The sequence below is a fragment of the Vanellus vanellus genome (genome assembly GCF_965231255.1).
Source record: "Vanellus vanellus genome assembly, chromosome: 5".
In the NCBI taxonomy this organism is placed as follows: domain Eukaryota; kingdom Metazoa; phylum Chordata; class Aves; order Charadriiformes; family Charadriidae; genus Vanellus; species Vanellus vanellus.
Window position 1 is genome coordinate 51,468,236 of NC_138910.1, and position 20,723 is coordinate 51,488,958.

The following is a 20,723-nucleotide window of genomic DNA, read 5'->3' on the forward strand; positions in this document are numbered from 1 at the left end:
CCTACCCCATTTACAACCCCGCAAAACAAATACCATCACAAATATGAACATACATATTATGGAGCATTGTAGATAAAGATACTGCCATTACAGATGTCACTATCATCTTCCTCAATCCTGTCTTTTTCAGTATGTAGAAATCCTTTAGGATTTGTAAAAGGTTACAAAGAATTAGAATTTCTAAAAGTTGCTTAGCAACTTGTTTCCAAACTGGTCCTTAACGGTTTGCTGCCCTGGTGAGCATCTGTGTGGCGGTGACAGAAAATGTCTGTCCACTGTGGAAAGATGGGAAAACCAGGCGCACGCAGGCATGTCGCAGTTTCAGAGGCAACCCTCATGCACGCCAGGCGACACTAAATAACAACCGTACAGCGCGGGCACTTTTTACTTGGGACCACCCAGTGCTCCTTCCGACCGCTGCGGGACAGACCCGCAGGCAGGCGGCCTGCAGAGTGGAGCCACGACGCCGTCCCTCCGGTGGCCCCGCCACCGGCGGGGAACCCCCTCCTCGGCCCCCCCGGCTCGGGGCTCAGCCCATCCTCCCGCTCCGGCAGGCAGGAGGCAGCGCCCGGCAGTTGGAGCGGAGGGTCACCCGCGGCGGGCGGGGGGACCCCGCCGGCTGCCCGAGGCCCTGCCCGCCCCGGCTCCTCAGGTGGGGGAAGAGAAACCGCCGGCCGCGGCCCACGCGTCTCGCCCCTGCCCCGGGCGGCCGGACCGCCTGCCTGAGGGAGGCAGCGGGCCGAGGCCCGCCCGGAGGGATCGCCGGGCCCGGCCTTCCCTCAGGGGCCGCCCCCGCGGGGCCCCGCCGGGCTGGGGGAGGCCTCGGCCGAGGGGGCGGCTCGGCGCGCCGGGCGCTCCCTCATTTTTTTCACTGGAGGGCAGCCTCGGCGGCGCGGGACGGCCGCTCCCCGCCGCCCGGGCCTCCATCGGCCTTCTCCCGCCGGGAGGCGGCGCGGCGGCGGCGGCGGCCCCGCTCCCTCAGCGGGGCGGTGGGCGGGCGGGGAGGGGGCAGGGGGGGGAGGGAGGCGTGTGTAGGGGTGGTGGTGGGCGCGCGCGGGGCAGCGGCTCGGCGCGCGGGCCATGGCGGGCCGGCCGCTGTACCACGTGACGCCGCGGCGCCCCCTCCGCGCGCAGGCGGCGGAGGGCGGTGACGCGGCGGAAGCGCCGAGCGTTGAGCCCGCCCCGCGGCGGGGCCGGCGGGAAGTGAGGTTCGCGGAGCCGCCCCCGCCGCGGGAAGGCGGCAGCTTCAGTCCCGCGCGGCGCGGAGAAGCGGCGGCGGGCGGCCGGGGCAGAGGGAGGCGGCGACGGCGCCGCGGGGCGGCAGCGGGCAGGATGGTGGGGGGGAGCGACGGGCAGGCTCCGCCGGACGCCACCGAGCTGAAGCACAGGCGGAAGAGCCCCCGGTTGGCGGCGGCGGCGCGGGCGGAAGAGGTCGAGGCGGAGGCCGCGGCCGAGCCCGGCCCTGGAGGGGGGCTGGAGGGTGAGTGGCGCGGGAGGGCCCCGCGGTGGATCCCGCGGTTGAAGGCGCGGTGGGGCGGCGTAAAGTTGGGCGGGCGGGCAGGCGGGCGGGCTCGCTGTCTCCTTCCTTGCGGCCGCCCTGCCTGCAGGGCAGTGGGGCGGCCCGGGGGGAGGGGGGGTGCCCTCCCAGACAGCCCCGTTGTAAACACTGGGGTGTCCCAGTGAGTCTGCAAGGGGCGTCTGGCGCTCCTGGAAGGCTGCCAGGCTGGAGGCCGGTGGGCTTGAACCGAGCTGGCCGGCCCGTTTCTCACCTGTTTCTTGTTTCAGGAGAGGAGCATTCCTTTGGGAATCCGGACTCCTTGACTCGACCCCCTATAAGAGGGCATAGATCGGCAGGTAGGTTTTGACTTGGAGAGGTCAAAGGCGAAGGCGCTGAAATGCACAAGAGCCGAGGAAATGGAATTTGTTGGGGTTTAGCTCCTTTGCAGGTGTTAGCGTGGTTCTGGTGTGCGGCAAATCCCGCTGCCGTTTTTATTCCATACATAAGAGATGGAGAGTGCTTCTCTGCCTTCCAAAAGCATCAGTGCACGTTGGGGCACGCTGAAGCCCTGAGGTGACTGTTTTACTTAGTGCGTCACTCGGAAGAGTATTTTGTGACAGCATTAAAATGGGGACTGGTTTTACTAACACTGCTTGGGTTTTAAAGGCTGAATTTAAATGAAGTATCTTGAGGTGCAAAAATAGATGGCTGTAAGGCTGTGCTCCGTACAGCGAGCGGCGTTGCCTGTGAGGAAGTGCATAGTTGGGCCTTGCCTGTCCTTTCTGTGAAGCCCCAAGCATACGTTGGTACTTGCTCTTGGACGGTGGTTGTGTTGGCTCTGTTCCTTGTGTGGAAAACTGTCCTTCTCAAAACTTCAGAGAGGGGCTGACTTTGTGTAATGCAGCCCTGTGGCGTTAGCCCGTCATTCCATCAGAAAACTGCGAGCAAATTGTGCGTATTTCCTTCCCTTTTAGTCTATTTTGAGTCAGACGGTTTACGTTATTAGCGTGTGGCAATTCTCAGATGGATGAGTTGGGCTAGCCTAAGACTGTTCTCCATTCCCATCTGTATTCTTACGAGAGAGCTGTCGCCAGGCTCTTGTTACAGCTCCAGTGCATGGCCCTAATTATGTGGCATTGCCCTTACAAAGGGCTGACGATATTATGCTTCAGAAGCAGAATTTCCAGGGGGTATAGAAAAAATCTTATCTTGAGGGAGGAAGAGAGAGGTTATGAGTATTTCTCTGGGAAAGTACAAAGGTTTATCTGTGAAAAAAGCTGTGGGAAGCTGTTACTGCCAAATGATGGCTGTCAGGGTGCTAATGTGCTTAGTGTTTTTTCAGTGTGGTTGGGCTACTTTAGGAGGTACAGCTGAGTGGTTTTTTTTTAATGTAGATGTTTCTAAAAATGAGCTTGGGGGGTGAGATGTCCTCTCACCACCCCTCCGAGCTCTTAACAGTGGTATTTGTACTTTTACGCCTGTTGTGACTATAATCAATATTAAGAGACTCTAATGCTTTATATAGAAGCAAAGGAGTAGTTTTGGCCCTCACAGTCCTCCCACCTGTAGCTATACAGTACTATCTTTTTTTCTGAAGAGTTTAGGGGAATGCAGGATCTGTGAGGCAGTGGGACAAGCAGGGTGGATTTTTATAAGGGTGTAATTGTGCTTCCCTGAGACCAGGACGGAAGCAAAACCACAACTTGAGAAACTGGTTTCTGGCTTCTGCTTAGATGTTTTAAATGTAGATTAAGAAACTTGCTTCTAGAGCTAAAAAGATTTTAGAGCCTACTAACCCTGCCTCCAGTCAGGCATCTCCAAGGAGCTAAAGATATATGCTAGCAATCTCCGTTGAAGTTGTCTTAAAATATGCAAGTAGAGTGTATGATTGTACAAGTTAAAGGCAGGCACTAGGTGGTTTTGGCACTCGCGTTTGTGCTGTCTACAGTTGCTGTGGAACTTTGCAGCAAGCGTGTTGCAAGCTTATCTCTGTGTTGAAAAAGATTGAACCCACAGGGATAGATATGTACTAGACTTAAAAGAACAAGTTACGCCCTGTTAAAATAGCGGCTTTATATTTTGATTTATAAACTTGTAGTTTATGAACTGGCAGGTTTCTAATCCCTTTGATTAAACTGGTGTATGACATGGGGATAGTAAGAAGATTACTCTCTCTTGGCAGGTGACTGTGCAGTAGGTGGCTGGCCAGTAGATTTGAGGTGGATCGGAAAATCCTCACTGGGAGGCAGGAATGATCCTTTGGGTAGGAGGTTAAGGCCTTGTAAGGAAAGAACAGGCATGTCTGGGCTGGACTTTATATATATTTCTAGGAAAGTTAAACTTCGTAAAGGGGGAGTTTACTTTTCTCTGTAGGGAATGCCATGTGTGCTGTCTGCTTTCAGTAATGCTCTTCCTGTTGGTGATATCCACTGTTACAGAAGGTGCTGATTCACAAGCTGTCTTCGTGGCAAAATGAAGTTGTATGTACTTATATCTTTCTTATAACAACTCTTAAGAACGTTTTGAGAGACATAGAGTACAGATCGATGCAAAGGAGGGGAGAGGAATTAAAAAGTATGGACTGCATGAGTAGCCCTCTTTAGATTCATAGATCTTTCTGGTCTTGTGATTACTGGCCACTGCTACTAGTGAGATTTTCTTTGCAAAACCTCACTACGTAGTGAAATATTATGGGTATGTTGTTTGGCATTCCTGAAGATCAAGTAATTTGAGTATTTTCATTTTTAGCTTGGTGGGAAATCAGTCGCTTAAGAGCTTTGTAAGATGGTTTTGAAAATATAGTGTCCTGCTTACTATGTGCAAATACTTTACTGTTGTACCTGTGACTTAATGTCTTAGTTTAAAACTTAGTGTTTTCTCCCTTGTCTGTGTTCTGTGGGTTTTTTTTTGTTTTTGTTTTACTCCTTTGTATCCTTCACATACACTGGCATGATAAAGTTGCCAGAACATATTAGAAGGTGGCTGTTTTCTTTTCTTGAAGTAAAATTAATAAACACTAGGTGGCAAGCTGTGTGTTACCCTCACGCGTATGGTAAAAGAGCTATAGAAACACATGGAACCCGGGAGAACCCAGTACTGTTAAAAGAATAAAAGGGCCCAGTGTGAATGTTACAGAGAAAAAGTTTTACCAGTTGTGTTCTTCCCTTTGCTGTTTCCTCTGCTTATGCCCTTCAGCTTGATCGCTGTGTCATAGTCTCTGTTCCACAGCAGTACTACAGCTTTCATTCTGTACCTGAACTCCCCCTGCCCCCTCACCCCCACCCTGAATCTGGGCAACCATGTGGTTGCACTTTATCCTTTCAAACCTCTTCTCTTGGTGTTCCGCTTTTGACTGGCATTCCAGCCCTGACCTTTGCTCTGTGACTCCCGGCACCTTACTGGGCTTTATTCTTTCTAGTTAGTAACATTAACTAAGTTGGGTTTCAGCATCTGAATGCCTGGGTAATTTGGAAAACAATCTAAAGGATTCTTCACAGCTACATGAGGGGAGTGAGTTAGGAACATAGGTGCTCTAGATTGCCATTACGGTTAATGAGAGAGAGAAAGAAACCCAATCAAAGGATGGCATGGACTACATAAAAAGGGGAGTTATATTCTGTATTTGCTTCTCTCCCTTTCCCCCTCTGTCTAATGCTAGGGAAGACGGCACAATTATTGTTTGTAAGTTGTGTGCCCAAAGCTGTGGGAAAAATTCTCTTTGCTCCCATGCTTGTGTATTTACTAGTTTACACTGAATCCCTTTAGCGTAAGATATTTCTTGGCTTTTAGTATTTGGTGTCCTCATGTCTGGTTGGTTGTTGTTTTTTTTTTTAAGTGTTTTTAAGCCAAGGACTCCTAATAATAATAATAATTAAAAAGTGTTGTGGTGCAGACAGCTGTATTTGTAGTGAACTCATTTACCATAAGCTTTTCAAGTCTTAGTTGCTTTTGGTTACATTTTAAGAAAGTCACTCTTGGGAGATCACTACTTGAAAATCATTGATTTAGATCATGTATGTTCTGAAGCTATGTCTTGGTCCTTCAGTTTTGTGATGTTACGAGCACAGATGATACTGTAGCTAGACCAATTATCTATTTTTTTTTTTTCTTTTTCCCTCCTGACAGGCAGTTCTTCAAGTAACTTTCTTCAAGAGAATCCAATAAAGGAAAAAGTGAAGGCTTATGACAGTAACGAACCTGAGGAATCAGCAGGGTGTCAACCTAACATTTATACACTGTTAAAAGGTAACAACACTAGTTTTATCAGTACCTTTTCTGTGATGTAACAGATGATGGCTTAAATGTGCTAAAAGTACGTTCTTTCAGTTCTATTGCAAAAGAGGGAGTTGTTGAGTTGAAATCTGAATGGATGAAGAAGTTTTTAAAAAATAATAAAAAAATAATTTTCAGGGTGTACTCCTGCCCATGAGTCAAATTAGAACTGATTGTAGCATGGCAGTCATCTGCTTGGGTATAAAACCTTAAAGTTCAAAAAAGTGCAGTTTTAAACTTTGATAAATACATAGCCATCTCTCTTGTTTTTTTTTTTTTTTAAAGCAAAACAAAAAGATTACTAATATACCTGCTTCAAAAACGGTTATGAGAGTGGATCTTTAATTGCCTCAGGCAAAGGGAAACAAAACTGTTCTTTTTCTAAAAAAATGAGTTACTTTTGACTTTAGCAGGGGGAAGCTGACTATACAAAGTGATTTCAAAGTGAGGGAGCGCTTTTTCTGTTCATTGCTCAAGAGATTTTTCTCGATGTGTGTTACAGAAGCAATAGGGCAATACAATGAGGAAGGAAATATGGGATACTTTTTAGCCCAGCAGGAGGTAGTTATGTTACTACACGTGGTTTGAATACATCCAAATAGATACACTATGTAAGGGAGGTTTGTAGGAGAGTTGGTAACTGGTCAGAAAGTGAGGTAGTGGCTTGCATTCATTCAGTCAGTAACAGTCGTAACCACACAGTGTTTATGGGAGAGCACCAAAAGCAATTGTAAGCGCAGACTGACAAAACAGAAACAATAGGAAGGATAATTTTGTGTCATATTGGGAAAAGCAGGGTGAAGGGGCAAATAAAGCCCTTTCTATTGGATAACAGCAGCTGTCTCCATCTACAGAGGGGTCCAAGAGGCTGTCATATGGTGCAGGCTTGGTTTGGCAGCACAGCGTATGCTCCTTCCCTAATAACCTTTGAAGATTTCATAGAAAGAGCTAAAAGCGTATATGCCTTGCCTGTCTTATTCTGACCTCTGATGTGATAACCAAGTTCTTTCATTTGTGCTTTGGTTTCAGAAGGAAAGGCTGACTTCCTTGAGAAAAATCAAGAGCACTGTTCCACTACATCACAGAGTAAGTCAAAAAATAGATACCTAGTCTTTCCCTGTAATTAAGTGAAAAGTACAGAATTCTTTTGCTTTCCTCTGCTTATGTTTTTTCTTGTGCCCTGGGACACTGTCTGGGAAGATGGAAAGGGACCCAGGAGGCAGATGCAAATAGAAGCTGGAAAAGGCAGCACATGCCAGAGCCCTTCTATGAGGTTGTTCAACTCGCTGACCACAGAAAATGAGCCTTTTTTTTTTTTTTTTGACTGGGTTAGGGAATGGAGTTGACTCATGGGACAATCTGTAAGCGCAGAGCATTGTGGGGGTGAGCTGAGGAAGGGAACAAAACCTTCACCTTTTGGTAGCAGTGAATATTAGATTAGTTTGTACACATCACCTTCCCTTCTAGCTTTTCCCTGAGTAATGGTGGCCTGTTATGATTGAATTAGTTGTCGTATACTCCTGGAGAGGAGCAGCGTTTTTCTTTGGCAAAGTCCAGTCTGGTCATCTAATGACCAACTGCTTGTGTTTCAGATTTTTATCTTTGGTTGGTTTTGTGGATTTGTTGCTTTGGGTTTGGGTTTTTTTTTTCCCTCTTGGAAGATAACTTGAAAGAAGAGGAAAAAAAAATGTTCTGAATTCTTCGTAACTTTCTGTTCTTAATGTCTCAGTGCTTGTTTCTATCCTAACAGGTATAGATAAACGAAACCTTGTAAATTGGAATTCAATTTGGAGAACCTCAGGGGTTGGTTTGGGTTTTTGTTTTTTTTTTTTTTTTTTGTTTTGTTTTGTTTTGTTTTTCCTTTAGAGTATGAATCACAGCTGTCTCCTAAACATGAAACCTAGCCTCTGCAAACAGGGCTACATTGTAAAATGTTACATAGCTGAGGTGATTTTGATCTGTTACCTATTAGAAGACTTACATAAACTTAGCCAATTACAATCTCCATGTCTGTGCCCTATCGGGGCAGGGGGTTGAAATTACAGAATAGCGTAGCTCTTTAAGCCAGTTAAGCTCTGGCTTAAACCAGAGCTGCTTTTAGCACCTTCTGTGATTACATTCATACAGAAACAAGGTTATAGAATTTGTTTTAGTGTTCTTGAAATAACTACCGCAGGGTGCGTTTGTTCAGTTTATTCTCAATAGTGCCGTTGACAGTATCCTGATTTGGTTATATATTATTAAAGAGCCTTCAGCTTTGAACCAGTTGCTGTAGTTCACAAGGAGCCAGACATTCTCATGTCTTTTTAATTAACTGACTAAATGCAGAAAACTTGCTGACCAATAATTGCACTGTATATATTCATACTGGCCTCTTGGTAAAGTTGTTCATAACACTCTTGTATGGATAATGTCTCTTGTACTTTGCTGTCTGAGCCCATTTAAATAAATAGACCAAAAGTATATTTTGAAGTTGAAAGCTTGCGGTTTGCTTTAAAAGCACAATTCATCCCAAGAAACTGACTGCTGATGAAGCAGGTCTCTTACCCAAGCTAGATGGAGAGGAATATGAGACTATACCTTCAACACATAGCACTACTTATATTTTACGTTATGTCGTTTTTCTAATATGTCTGCTAATTGAGCTTTCATTTTTCTGTCCCTCAAATTCTTGAGGAAAATCGGGAAACTTAACTGGGACATGGGATCCTTGTGCAGAAAATAACAGGTTGTTGAATCTCTGCCATTTTGTCATCTTGTACTTGAAATGCCTCTGTTTTTATTTGCGAAACTTTTCAAGAGTTAAAAATCTTCAGGGGTAATTTGCGATAGGTTGGGGACATGCTTTTTATGCAAGATTGTCAAGATGGCTTACGAACTGACATGTGGCAAATAGTGTAGATGGAGAGTTGGTCTGCCAGTTGAATGGGACTTCTCAGGATAGCAGTAGTGGTGAACATGTCGTTTTCCTTGTTTAGGACTACCCTTGCTTGAGCACAGGAGGGCAAATGATGCAGAAAAGAACAGAAAGTCCCATACTTGATACAGCCCTACCCGCGATGAGGTCATAGCCTCTCTTTGCTCCTACTTAGCAGCACTGTGTTCGCTTCAACAAGGTGTTACGCAAAGGTGCTTTGTTAACCTTCTTGTAAGCTTCGTACGATTTTGTATGTAAAAGCGTAACTAAGAACAGCTTTTTGTTGAAAATAACGCAGTTGGGTGATTTCAACTCCCTGCTGAATTTCCTGCTGGAGGATTGGTTAAAATTGTTGTTTTAGTGTTTTTCTCATGTTCCTTTCTTAATATCTTAACAGGAAGAAGTAAATTTCAAGGTCAGCCCAGTATAGGGAAGCAGTCACAGCCTTTGGCCAAAAGTAAGACTTCTGCTTTCACTTCCATTTCATGCCTGTGTTACATTTAACCATTTTCATGCCTGTCCAAGTATTAGATTTCCTGATAGTTGGTGTTAAACTGAGGGTCGTTGCCAGACTTGCTTGCTACAGTATGTGTTTTCAGCACTAAGGAAGGAAATGTCTTGTATAATAGGTAACATTTCCACCTGAATTTAAGGTCTTCCATCTGTAGTGTTTACAAGATTTGCTGCAAGATTAAAACTAAGGCAGGCCTAGTGGTGTTTAACAGTTGTGTTGCTGTCCTGATAAAAGTTAGGATATAAAAAGGTAGCATAAGGCATACAGTTCTTTGCTGTTTCCAGGGAGGTCAGTATATTTTGTCACTAATTTTACTGGGAACAGAATCGAGCCTTATGCTTGTGGTAGGTCAAACAAGTGTTAATTTAACTGTTCAAATACAAAACCAAATCAAAATACCTGATATTCTATATGCTTCCTGTGCACTGTTTGCTGTGTGTACTCTTTGTGAAGCTGACTGATCCAAAGACCACAAACATTTTGATAGTGTTGATCACCAGTGTTTGAGATGCAAATACCACTGCAGAAACTATTTTTATCCTTATGAGGACAGGGAGGAGAAGTAAACACAAACCATTCTAGTGATGCCAGGTTTTGTATAGGGCTTTTTCTGGAGAGCCTAAACGTAGGAAAAAGCTTGACCTTCTTTAGAACTGTTTTAAGCTCTTAGTTTGCATTTGATTAAATAGAGCTTGTTTTTTAGAAGAATGTCCAGTTTCTTAATCTGGAAATGTGTAAAAATGTCCTTTTTTTAAATGGTGTTACTTCACCAAGTTGCTAAAGAAGCTCAAAGTTTGTTGGATTGTTTGTGTTTGTTTTTGTTTTTTTTAACTAAGATATCTTCTTTATGCTTTGCGACTACTGTACCAGTAGCTTGAGAGTGGGATGAGTTCATTGAATTCTACTGTTTCCTGTTATTTTCCTTATATAAGTCCTTGTTGACTTCTGATTCCTTTTAAAACATTGTTTTCTTCCTGTTTCCTCCTCCTTTCTATAGAGGATGGTGAATCGCAGAGAGGATTTCACAAGAACTGGACTTTGTTACTGGTTCTGTTAATTGGTCTCTCATTCCTTTATGTCCTGTGGAGTGGAATACCAAGTCTTCTGGATGGAACTTTGTCAAGTAGAGATACTCAAATTCTGCAAGCATTTCGGGCCCAGATGAAGAAACTAAAAAATACTTACCAAAGTCAGGACCCCAATCTGTGGAAAAGAACCCATGTGTTCCTCGAGAAACATCTTAATGCTTCCCATCTGCATTTGGAACCAGCCATCTTACTGCTCACAGCTGGCCAAGAAGCTGAGAAAGCACTGAGATGCCTAAGTAATGAGATTGCCGATGCTTTTGCCTTCTCCCAGAATGCTACTACCATCAAAATTAATGGGGCAGACAAAGCCATATTGGATAGTGACGTTGTCAAGCTGGAGGTAGATAAGGAGCTCAGCTCTGGGTTCAGAGAAGGCAAGAAGGTAGCAGTGGTGCATCGGTTTGAGTTGCTGCCTGCAGGCTCCACCTTAATCTTTTACAAGTACTGTGACCACGAAAACGCAGCATTTAAGGATGTGGCCCTCCTGCTGACAGTTCTCCTGGATGAGCAGTCGCTGAGAAAGAGCCTCACCTTGCAAGAAGTTGAGGAGAAAGTCCGGGATTTCCTCTGGGCAAAGTTTACCAGTTCAGATGTTCCTAGTTCTTACAATAGCATGGACACAGATAAGCTGAGTGGACTGTGGAGCCGTATCTCTCATCTTGTGTTGCCTGTTTGGCCTGAAAAGGGCCTCCCTATGGAGGGATGCACATAAAAGTTACTGGAGAGGACTCGGGGAAAGGAGGAAGACAGAAAACGTATGTTGTAATGGCTGAACAGGGAAGGACTTACTGTGGCTGCTGAGTTCAGGAAGCCTATGGTCCTTTCTGTGCAAAGAAGTTCCACCAGCTGGCAGGGTTGTTTCTGCTAAAGTAACTGGGGCTTCTCTAAATCAACTGCAGAATGTAAGCAAGGAACTTGCTGGTTGTTGGTAAGTTGTGTTCAGCGACTTATTCAGGCTTGGTGTTCTGGAGCTGGAAGTAAGTGTCCACTATTGCAGAACCACTCACCTGCTTCTGAAGCTGTTTTGGTTCCCTATTTGCTTTGCTATGAGGAACCTTTTCTGGTGATGCATAAAGCAGGTGTTGCATTTGACAAGGTAATAGGATGCAAAAACATCACCGTCATCTGCCAGAATTGCTTACTTTTCTTCTAACATAAGAAAAATCATAAACTGAAAATGATGATAAAGTGATGTGAGTCTAAGCACAAGCCTTTTCTTGATCTATCTGATCACAACATAGATGTCAGCTGTCTCTGGCGATTTCTAAAAGTGGCAAAATTGCTGGAAAGATTTGTAACTTGTACAGATCCTTTCAGCAAGCATTTTTACTTAAATGAGCCTGCCCCAAACAGTTCTGGAAAGTGAGAAAAGCTGAGGTATGAAGGATTGCTTGACGTTAGTAGTACTGATGTCAGTTAAATAATCCTCAGCACATCTTTGCCTCGCTGCTTCCAGGAATTCTCTGCTCTTTGTCAAAGTTCTGCAAGTCTTAAAATTTGGGGGGAAATTGATAAAATGTCAGCTGTGTGTGTACTAAAGACCTGTTGCATCTCCTTTCCAAACAAAAGTTTAGGAAGACATAGGTTATTTCTCATTTTAATAAGATAATTATTTTTGCATCAAAAGAATTAATTTATTTGTGGTATTTGGTATCCTAGAAAAAGAACCTTTCTTCACGTGTCTGCATATAACCTGCTGCTTGCTGTATAAGCTTTTAGTGAAGAACAGATTAGCAATGCATGTTTTTAAAATATTTTTGAGTGCCTCATGCCAAGAATCCCTCACACCAGACTAAAAACATGTACTTGTTTCTATTGTAACTATTTTGCATAAAAAAAAAAAAGAGAATTGCAGCACTTCCATGTCACTGCTGTTAGTGTATGCTCTTGAACTATTGGTCTGTGTGCATTTGGTTTTATTGAGTATGAAGGAATGTGTGAAAACTACTTTCAAATTAATAGGATGTTTACTTGTAACAGCCGAGAGATTAGTGGCTCTTGGATCCATCCTTTATTCACAAGCCCTGTGAGCTGTCCGCTTGCAAAAAGTCCTTCTTAACCAGGAAAACATCTTGAGGTGCTGGAGCTTCTGGTTTCTTTGTGCAAGCAAAAGTTTGGGGTGTTAGTGGAATGGACCGAAATCACCTTAAGCATGTAAAAGAACACAGTTTGAGACACACAGAGCTGTGGTCACTTAAACCTTGAGGTGGATTTGTTCTAACCACTGAGAGCCAGCGATGGATAGTGCTTTTTATTTTAATGGGAAGAAATACAAACAGTAAAAAGACATGGAAGTGCTGCTGTTTCGGATGTTTAAGAATAGCTCAGGAAGGAAAAGATGGCATTTACATTTTGGACATTTCACTGGACAAATGTTTTTTAAAAAAAAAAAACCAACTGTGACCTATTTCCAAGTGTGTCTTGATAGCGTATCTGTTTGTATATTATGTAAACTATTTTAGTAATCATTAAAAATAAATTTACTTGTTTGTTTTATAAGCTGTTTTAAGATTTGCCCATTGACTTCCATGTGGTCAGACTTTTTTTACACATTTAAGATTGTTCCTTTTACCTTTGACCAAACACAGATGCCTAAAATACAACCTTTTGCAAGATTTAGAACCTTTAAGAAACTTGAGTGGGGTGGTAGATACTAGGATGCAGATGCATGTATTTGATAGTATCAGGGCTTTTCTCTAACGAGGCTCAATTCAGGAAATTGTAATAGCTCTGAATTGTCTTTTACTTGGTGTTCTTGTACTGTTCCAGCTGAAATCAGAACTGAGGAATTAATGATAAGATATGGTTCACTTGTTTCATTAGTCTGATGTAAGAGTCAGCAGCTGACAAAAGGGATGACTTCATTCTTGTTCCACTCCTAGCTGCATGTTCCTGTACCTCCGCTGTTGCAAACCAGCGCACTGTGAACTGACTGGAGGAACACTCTTACTAAAAACTCGCTTAGAGATAAAAAAAAGTATATACTTAGCAGAATTGGCAACAACAAGAAAGACTTAAGTTATGACATGAAAGCAGGAGATTCTATGCTCTTAAACTAATAAAACATATGTAATCAAAGTTATTTTCTGTTTCTAAAACTGCCCCGCCCCACCCCCCATTATCTCCCAAGACTATTGGGTATTAAAGAGCTATGTTCCCCCATTTCAAGACAAAATGGGAAGGTGCCTGGAACCTAAAGATTTCATGTTCTACTTAATTTTGTGCCAGACAAAGGAGAATCACTTTTCTGGGTTTTTTGTATTTCCAAATATATGGTGCGCTTTGTCTGGAAAAATAAATCAAAAGCAAGATGCTGTACTCAGTAGCCTTCTGGAGGAGGGGAAAGGCTTGGGATTAGAAGACTGTTCCTGCTGTTGAAGAACTAGGTCCTTTTTGTAACTGTTAGTGGCTTTGTCCTTAAAAGGCTCTCATTAAATATCTGTGGGTACTTAATGCAGATCTCATTAAGTAACTCCTCCTCAGGCAGGGGTGAAGAGTAATGTCTGTCTGTGTTGCTCACAGGCAGCCGATTACTATCCTCCTTGTATAATTATTTCATTGCCTGCAGCAAACAGCCATTTGATGTTTTCCAAACTGTTAAATATTTTGGCTGCTTCTAGAGAAATCTCTCTTCTGAAGTTGAGCTGTCCCTAACTGTCTGCAGATCAGCAAATTAAATAGTCTGTGACAACAAAAATGTGCTTATATAGAGCAAAGACACAAGGTCTGGCCTTGGGACCGAGAAGGGGATGTTTCTTGTTCTGTGAGCTTAACAGCATACAAACTTTGGGCAGAACACGATCTTTGGGGAGCAGAACCAGCTACGCACCAATTTGCAGACAAAATTTGCAGCGCTCTGCAAATTGGACTGGAAAACACAGTCAAACCGCTCCTTGGGTTGTGAGCGGACAGACACCTGCAGCTGGCAAGAGCCCCCTTGCAGATAAACAACCCATGCAGGAGGTGGAATGTGGCCCCTCTTCTGCTATTCCTCCCCATTGCCTTTGTGCACCTGGAGGATGGCAATACCCATATTGCCTTCAGCAGTGGATGTTGTAAAAGGGACCTAGAACAATGCGCAGCCCCATCTGTTGTTACCTTGTCTCTCACACCCTGCTCTGAGTCACGCTGCGCTGAGCAGTGGAGTTTTGAGCATGCTAAGCAGGTTCATTAAAAGAACTAATTTTTTTCCTCCACATTTTTCACACCAACAAAAGCATTTGCTTATGTTCCACAAATTAAAAAAAAAAAAAGTCATGGTTTTCATAGCCTTTTTACCCTTTTTTTTGAAAATGTTTTGAACTAATAATTGATTCAGCTCAAACTGAGTGTAAAAGGCAAGGTGAGCTCAGTGTTAAGGTAGGCTTAAAAGTATTTGCTGTACAGAATGCAGCTATACACACTGGTTTTGGAGGTGTGAACAGCTTGCCAGATTCTGTGCGAAGCCCCTGTAGCACAGCTGGAAAACAATGAAAATAAATCTGAAGTGATCCCTCTATTTTATAAGCCCACATCCTGCAGAGAACAATTTTTCATGCATTGTTTCTGCTGTAAGACAAACTGCAAAATTGTAGCAGTATGTAGGAGAGCGTGGGGGGATGTCCTGTAGTCCTCACAGCTGTGCTGTGTCCTGTTTTATTGTCAGCTCCTGACAGTTGGATTTATAATTGAGTGCCTGGACAACCTCATTCCATGTCCAACAGGTGGAAGCACCCTCCCCAAATTCCTCCATGGCTCTTAGCTCTTGGGAGCCATGTCAATCAAGGAAAGGGGGGAGGGAGTCTGGGGAGCTGCAATAGCCAGCTGCCCCTTTCTAATTTTAGAAGGGGTGTGCAAGAGTAGTATGGAGTGGAAAACTTTCCAAACCTCTCTCTTAAAGCTGCAATAACCAAGTTAGTGTAAGATGAGATTGTGGCTCTTTACTTTTAACTTACTATATGTCTCCATCCACTGCTTTCAGTGCTTAGGGAGTGCTCGCTGCGGTTATCTCCGTTGCTTTGCAGTTTAGTGAGCAGTTCATCAAACTGGAGTGTGTTCAGTTCTTCCTTTTCTTTCAGCTGTGGCTGTTTGCAGGTAAACAGTTCCTTTATTTCTAATCTTAGAGAATTTCACAAGATGATTGCATTTTCTGTTAGAATTTTTTTGTGTGTGATGCTTGCCTGTTCAAAGCGTTATGTCCATTGGTAGGGAATCTTTGAAAAAGTAATATAAAGTTTTACAATTAAGTTCCACTGACAGATACAGAGAACAAATAAATAAATAGAGTCATGTAGAAGCAAAGCCAGTAGACAAATATTGACTTTTAATTTTATTTGACTGACTGAAAATAAATGCTTTTCATGTTTGAGAAAATCCTAATGTGATGCCTTGTTTGCATGAAGATGAAAAGGAGGAGCATGAAACTAGATTAACTGCTTCCAAACAGAAAAGAGAAACTATGTTTAAAAGCATAATTAAAGAGGTAGTGCATTACAAAAGTGCTGAACAATTTAAATAGGCTGCCAATCCAGCAATATTAAGCAGTAAATTTAAGCAAACAGTAGGTGATGACAGGGAATGTAATAATTTAATTTGCCGTAGTCTGTGATCAGGGATCCCATAGACTGTAGTAATATTGTTTTCATTGACTGAATTTGTCATTATTATTATTCCTTACAGTCTTCTGCATTTGGGAGGAGCAGGTTTGCTCTCTGAGGACTCAGGATGGAATTAGGCACTACTTACCATTTTTTTCCCATTGGAGCTGTGCTCATCTGTCGGTGTTCATGTATTTTTTCCCTCATCTGGCAAAACAAAATTGTTTTCAAACATTTAACCACTCACATATCAAGCTTACCTCTTGTTTCAAAGGAGGTATGCTTACGCTGGAAAATATACTCTGTAATTAGTTTGTGTATGTAAAAGAGCCAAATTAAGGTTAAATGGGTATCCTGTAATTGAGACATGATTAAGTTCTGTGTTGCCTAAGCTTTGCAGCTGTAATGGTCTCTCAGTGTTTAGGGTATTTTTGTATGGTATTCCCATATTGGAATAATTTATATGCAAAATGTTGAACATTCCCAAGAGGACAGGCTATGTAAAAATAGTTTAATTCTTTTTGGTTAAGAACAAAAAAAAAAAAAGGGGGGGGGGGGCGATGAAGCTCCAGTAGTTTTAGTGATCCTTTAGTGGTTGGGGTAAGTAACTCTCCACCCCCATGGTCCCCCAAGAAATTTGGCATCTGTAGTCGAACAATCATACTAATGACTGAAAACCAGACTCTGGTGAAGTTGTAGACAAGCCCTGAAGGAGACATTCCCTAAATAACTGTAGGAAGAATTTCTTTTTTCCTATTCTAATAAGTTTCTTTCCTCAGTGGAAATAATTTTGTTATAGCTGGATAACATCTTAGACCTATTTTTGAAACGTGGGTGGTTTTAATGCATCTTTGGGGTGGAATCTATGCAGTAGAAGATAGTATACCAATAAACTCTTCCAGGTTTATAATGATTGTTAAAAGTGAAATTAAGCCGGTGGTACTCAGGCATCTCTGTGAAGTTTTGCAAATGTTGTTTATTTAAACTTAAATTTGGCAACTTGGGAGACTGTAATCAGAGATGCTTTCATTTTGAAAAAAAAAAAAAAATTAGATTATTTTTATAAAGATGACTTAGCTATGAATACAAATGACTAAAAAGTGGTGCCCTAGTTTCGACTGGAGCTGCTTCAGGAATGCCAGCATCAGCGTTGGCACGGCTCTGCAGCGGTGGTTTAATAAACATTGCGAAGTCCTGTTCTTGCATCAAAACCGAGAGCTCTGCCCACAGCTCTTTATTTTTACACCATTTGCATGTGGACTGAACCGGCAAGTCAAGCCTGCACAACCCAGGGAAGGGGCGGGGGGAGAACGCTTTGAGGAAAATGTTGGAAAACGACGTCTTTCTGAGGTCGCGGGAGGGTCTGGCGCCCAGAGAAGCGTGAGGAGACTCGAACCTCCCCGGCCCGTGGGCTGGCAGGAGGCCCGGCGGGGCGGCGGGAGGCCTGGCCGCCCCCGCCCCGAGGCTGGGAGCCGCCGCCGGCCGCCTCGCCTGGGGCCAGGCGCGCCGCTGCGTGGGCTTCCCGGGCACCATGAAAGGTGCCCTCGGCCGGCGCCGCCCTCAGCCCTTCCCGCCGCCCGGGGTGCACCTGCAGCGCGGCGCCGGGCTCCGCTCCTCACCTCAGCTCGGCCTCCGCTTCAGCAAGGTAGGCGGGCTGCGGGGCTGCCGCCGTGCTGCCGGGGGAGAAGCGAGCCTCGCCGCTCGGCTGCGGCCCGCTGAGGCGGTGGGGTAGGAGAGGGAGGCCGCGCCGCACCCAACATGGCTGCCGCCGGAGATGAGGGGCGGACGGCGGGGAGGTGAGGGCGGTGGGCCGCCGCCATGTTGGGAAGGTCCGCAGCCACCGGCTCTCGCGAGACTTGGCCGGTCCCTCCCGCCCTGCTCCGCGCCGCCGCTCTCGCCGCCGCCGCCGCTCCGTGTCAGTCGTTGGCCGGTAATGGCGGCAGGCTGGCGCCGCTGAGGGGGGCTGCGCGCCGGCGGGCAGCGGAGCCGGGCTTGGGGCGCCGCCAGCTTCCGCCGCCCTTCTCTCTGCTTCTGCAGCATGTGCCGGGACCTGCCCCCGGGGCGGCGGGCGTCGATCGCCGCCGTCCGCAACCAGGTGAGGAGGCGCCGGCAGCGGCCCGTGCCGCCGCCGCCCCAGGCCGCGCTCGGCCCGGCGCCGCTGGTGGCTGCCCCTCCCGATAGGGGCCGGGGCGCTGAACGAGGTGGAGCCGGGGCGGGGCCGGCGGCGGGGGCCGGGTTCGGCCGCTCGCGGGGGCTCGGCGGGCCCGGCCGGCGGCCCGGCGGTGCTGCCGGCTGTCACTTGGCTCGGCCTCTGCTGGCGCCGCCGCCGCTGCCGCCGGGCTCCGACGTCCTCTGCTTTACCCGCCTTCACCGTTAAGTCTCTTTCTCTCTTTCGTCTTCTAGTTTTCATTTGCTTTCTACTGCTTGTTGTGTCAGGGAGTAGGGGAGGAAGGGAGAGGGTAGGGGAGCTCTGGTTTCGCTGTTGTCTCTTCGCCTTGTATGGGAAAGCCGCCGAAAACGGGGTTTTCTGTGAAGCTGTGCTGGCTCCGGCTCGCTGTCTGCCTGCCGAGCTGCTTCCCGAGCCCGGGCAGAGCACGGCTGGTACCCGCTGCCCTCGGAAACCGCCCCCTTGTACCGGGTCAGGCTTGTGACGGCGCTTTTAAAGTTTAAACGTACTGCTTGTGCTGCCTGCCCTGGGACTGGGGCTTGCCGGGCTGGGGGAAGAGAACTGGGATCGCTCGGCGTCTGCCTGCTGAAAGCGCTTCTGACATCCCTGGGTAACATCTGCCCCAAGCGTTTTCTGACTTCGTTGGTGGCATTCATTTGGGCTGTTGTTGGCATAAAGGTTTTTATACTAGTATGACTGGGGCCTTTTTTCTGTGGATGCAGTTTTCTGTGATATAATGCCTACCGTTGATGTAGTTTTTCTGGAATAGTTTATCTCTTTCTGTCTTTGGATGTGAGCTGTATCTCGGCAATCAAGAGTCTCCTGGCACATTGTGTATGGATGTGCATGTAGAGGTTTATGTGTCAAATGGCTTCATTGTGTAGATGAACAACCCAGTGACTTGCAATTCAAAATTTACAACTTGACCAGTGAGTTCTGTATTTTTGTCACCTTAAAGTACTTCACAGGGCTAGAGAGTGTATAGGCTTGAAAACTTATTCAAGAGTCTATGATGTACTTGTGGGACAAACGTGTGTGGAGCTGTAGGCGGCCAGACGCTTGCTTGTTGTGTTGCGTGTGAGCTCAAAATGTTCTGTCAGACTGTCTGCATAGACAGGCTAAGTTATGTGAACTGCTCTCTCTTTCGTATAGTTCTGGTTGCTACAACAGTTTCATTAGGTAATGCTTTAGATAATTAAATGCAACTGAAGGTGTGGCCAAGCGAACACTGTAAACTGTTGAAGGCTTCAGTTTCTGTGAGTGACGCTACCTTAAACAAAGGCATGTTGCATCTACTAAAAAGAACAACTTAATTTATGTTGTAATGACACATTTATACAAGGGGCCAGGGTACTGTGGAAATTATACTGCTGATAGGTGTAGATTTTCTGGTAGAATTCCTGGGCTAGGTATGGTGGCAACTGAAAGAATGTGACTTTAAAAACTATAAAACATTTTGTTTGCATGAATTTGTTTTACTGAGCTGGTGGATAGCTTAAAGATGTCCCAATGTTGATGGTGACTTTCATGCCTTGAAATAACTTTATCAGCGATATGTGCCGTCATAGTAAAACGATCCCTTAAATAGATGAGTTCCATCTTGGAATTGCCATTTCTTCTACCCTAAAGGTTTTGTTGACCGAAGTATAATGATTTTTCTGCATGTCCTTGCATCGCCAGGCATAGTGCTCATTTCTGCTAGACAGTTAAGTTGTATCAAACACGCTTGTGCAGAAAGCCGTTCATGTGATTAGTCTCATTGACTTCAGTGTGCCCAGATGAGGCAGTAGTCCTATTAACGTCTTTAAGTTTGGCGTGAGTTTGGAATGAGAAGCATTAGTGCACATAGTGCTAGATCTATTTTATATTGCTGTATATGGCAGGTAGGTGAGGCTGCACAATATAAGGTGGGTGAGCATGATGTTTTGCTGCTGCTTCTTTTACCCCACTTTGACCAGTTCTGGCATTGACTGTGCAGCAACCTGATTCAGTTTGATAAACTGGTAGAAAACTAACCCAACAAAAAAAGAAAAAGTAAATAATTTTCTGCTGGGTTAGAGAGTTGAACTGGCTTGTGACTCAATCAGATGAGCACCGCGTCTATCACAGAGGAGTGGCAAGATTGCTAGGGCAGGCAGAGAAAAATATAGGCATTCCTTCATCACTGTCGAGGTGCTATATCTGCTCCACTCTACCTTAGAAATTTACATCAGGAGTGTGACTTTTTTGTCAGTACAGCAGCACTGTTTGAACTGTGCTACTGATGCACTTAAACTAAGTCATGCTATTCAAACACATATGAGAACACGTATAGTGGTATAATAATGATAACAGAAGGGGTTTGGTAGTTGAGTGCAGAGAGAAAACTCTCCCAGTACAGTTAATGTATTGGACATTCTGATCCAGCCACATGCCTAAGTGTAAAATTTATCCATAGATATAAGTGCTTGGAAGATAGATGTGTATCATTGTGCTAATGATATAATAGACTTTAATGGACTACTCGATTTAGAATAAAATTACTTGTATGCCTAAGTCTGAATCCTGTGTCCATATACTGGAGAAAGAATAGAGCAAATAAATTAACTATTCAATTAACTAGGTCAGTTGAAACTTACTGAATGCTAACAGATACTCTGGCTGTGTTTTAGCTTTGTAAAAACACTCCTCACTGAGGGGAGGATTTCACAC

General features: G+C 45.0%; 1 protein-coding gene across 1 annotated transcript; it reads left to right on the forward strand.

Annotated features, from left to right (window-relative positions):
- Positions 1–1,080: 1,080 nt before the first annotated feature.
- LOC309671943 (torsin-1A-interacting protein 1-like) lies at positions 1,081–12,788 on the forward strand (the record flags this gene model as incomplete). The annotated part of the gene is made up of 6 exons (XM_082483307.1): positions 1,081–1,480; positions 1,786–1,854; positions 5,624–5,743; positions 6,800–6,856; positions 9,085–9,144; positions 10,199–12,788. The coding sequence occupies 6 exons, from the start codon at positions 1,081–1,083 to the stop codon at positions 10,999–11,001; spliced, it is 1,509 nt and encodes a 502-aa protein (XP_082339433.1). The 3' UTR covers positions 11,002–12,788.
- Between the last annotated feature and the right edge of the window lie 7,935 nt (positions 12,789–20,723).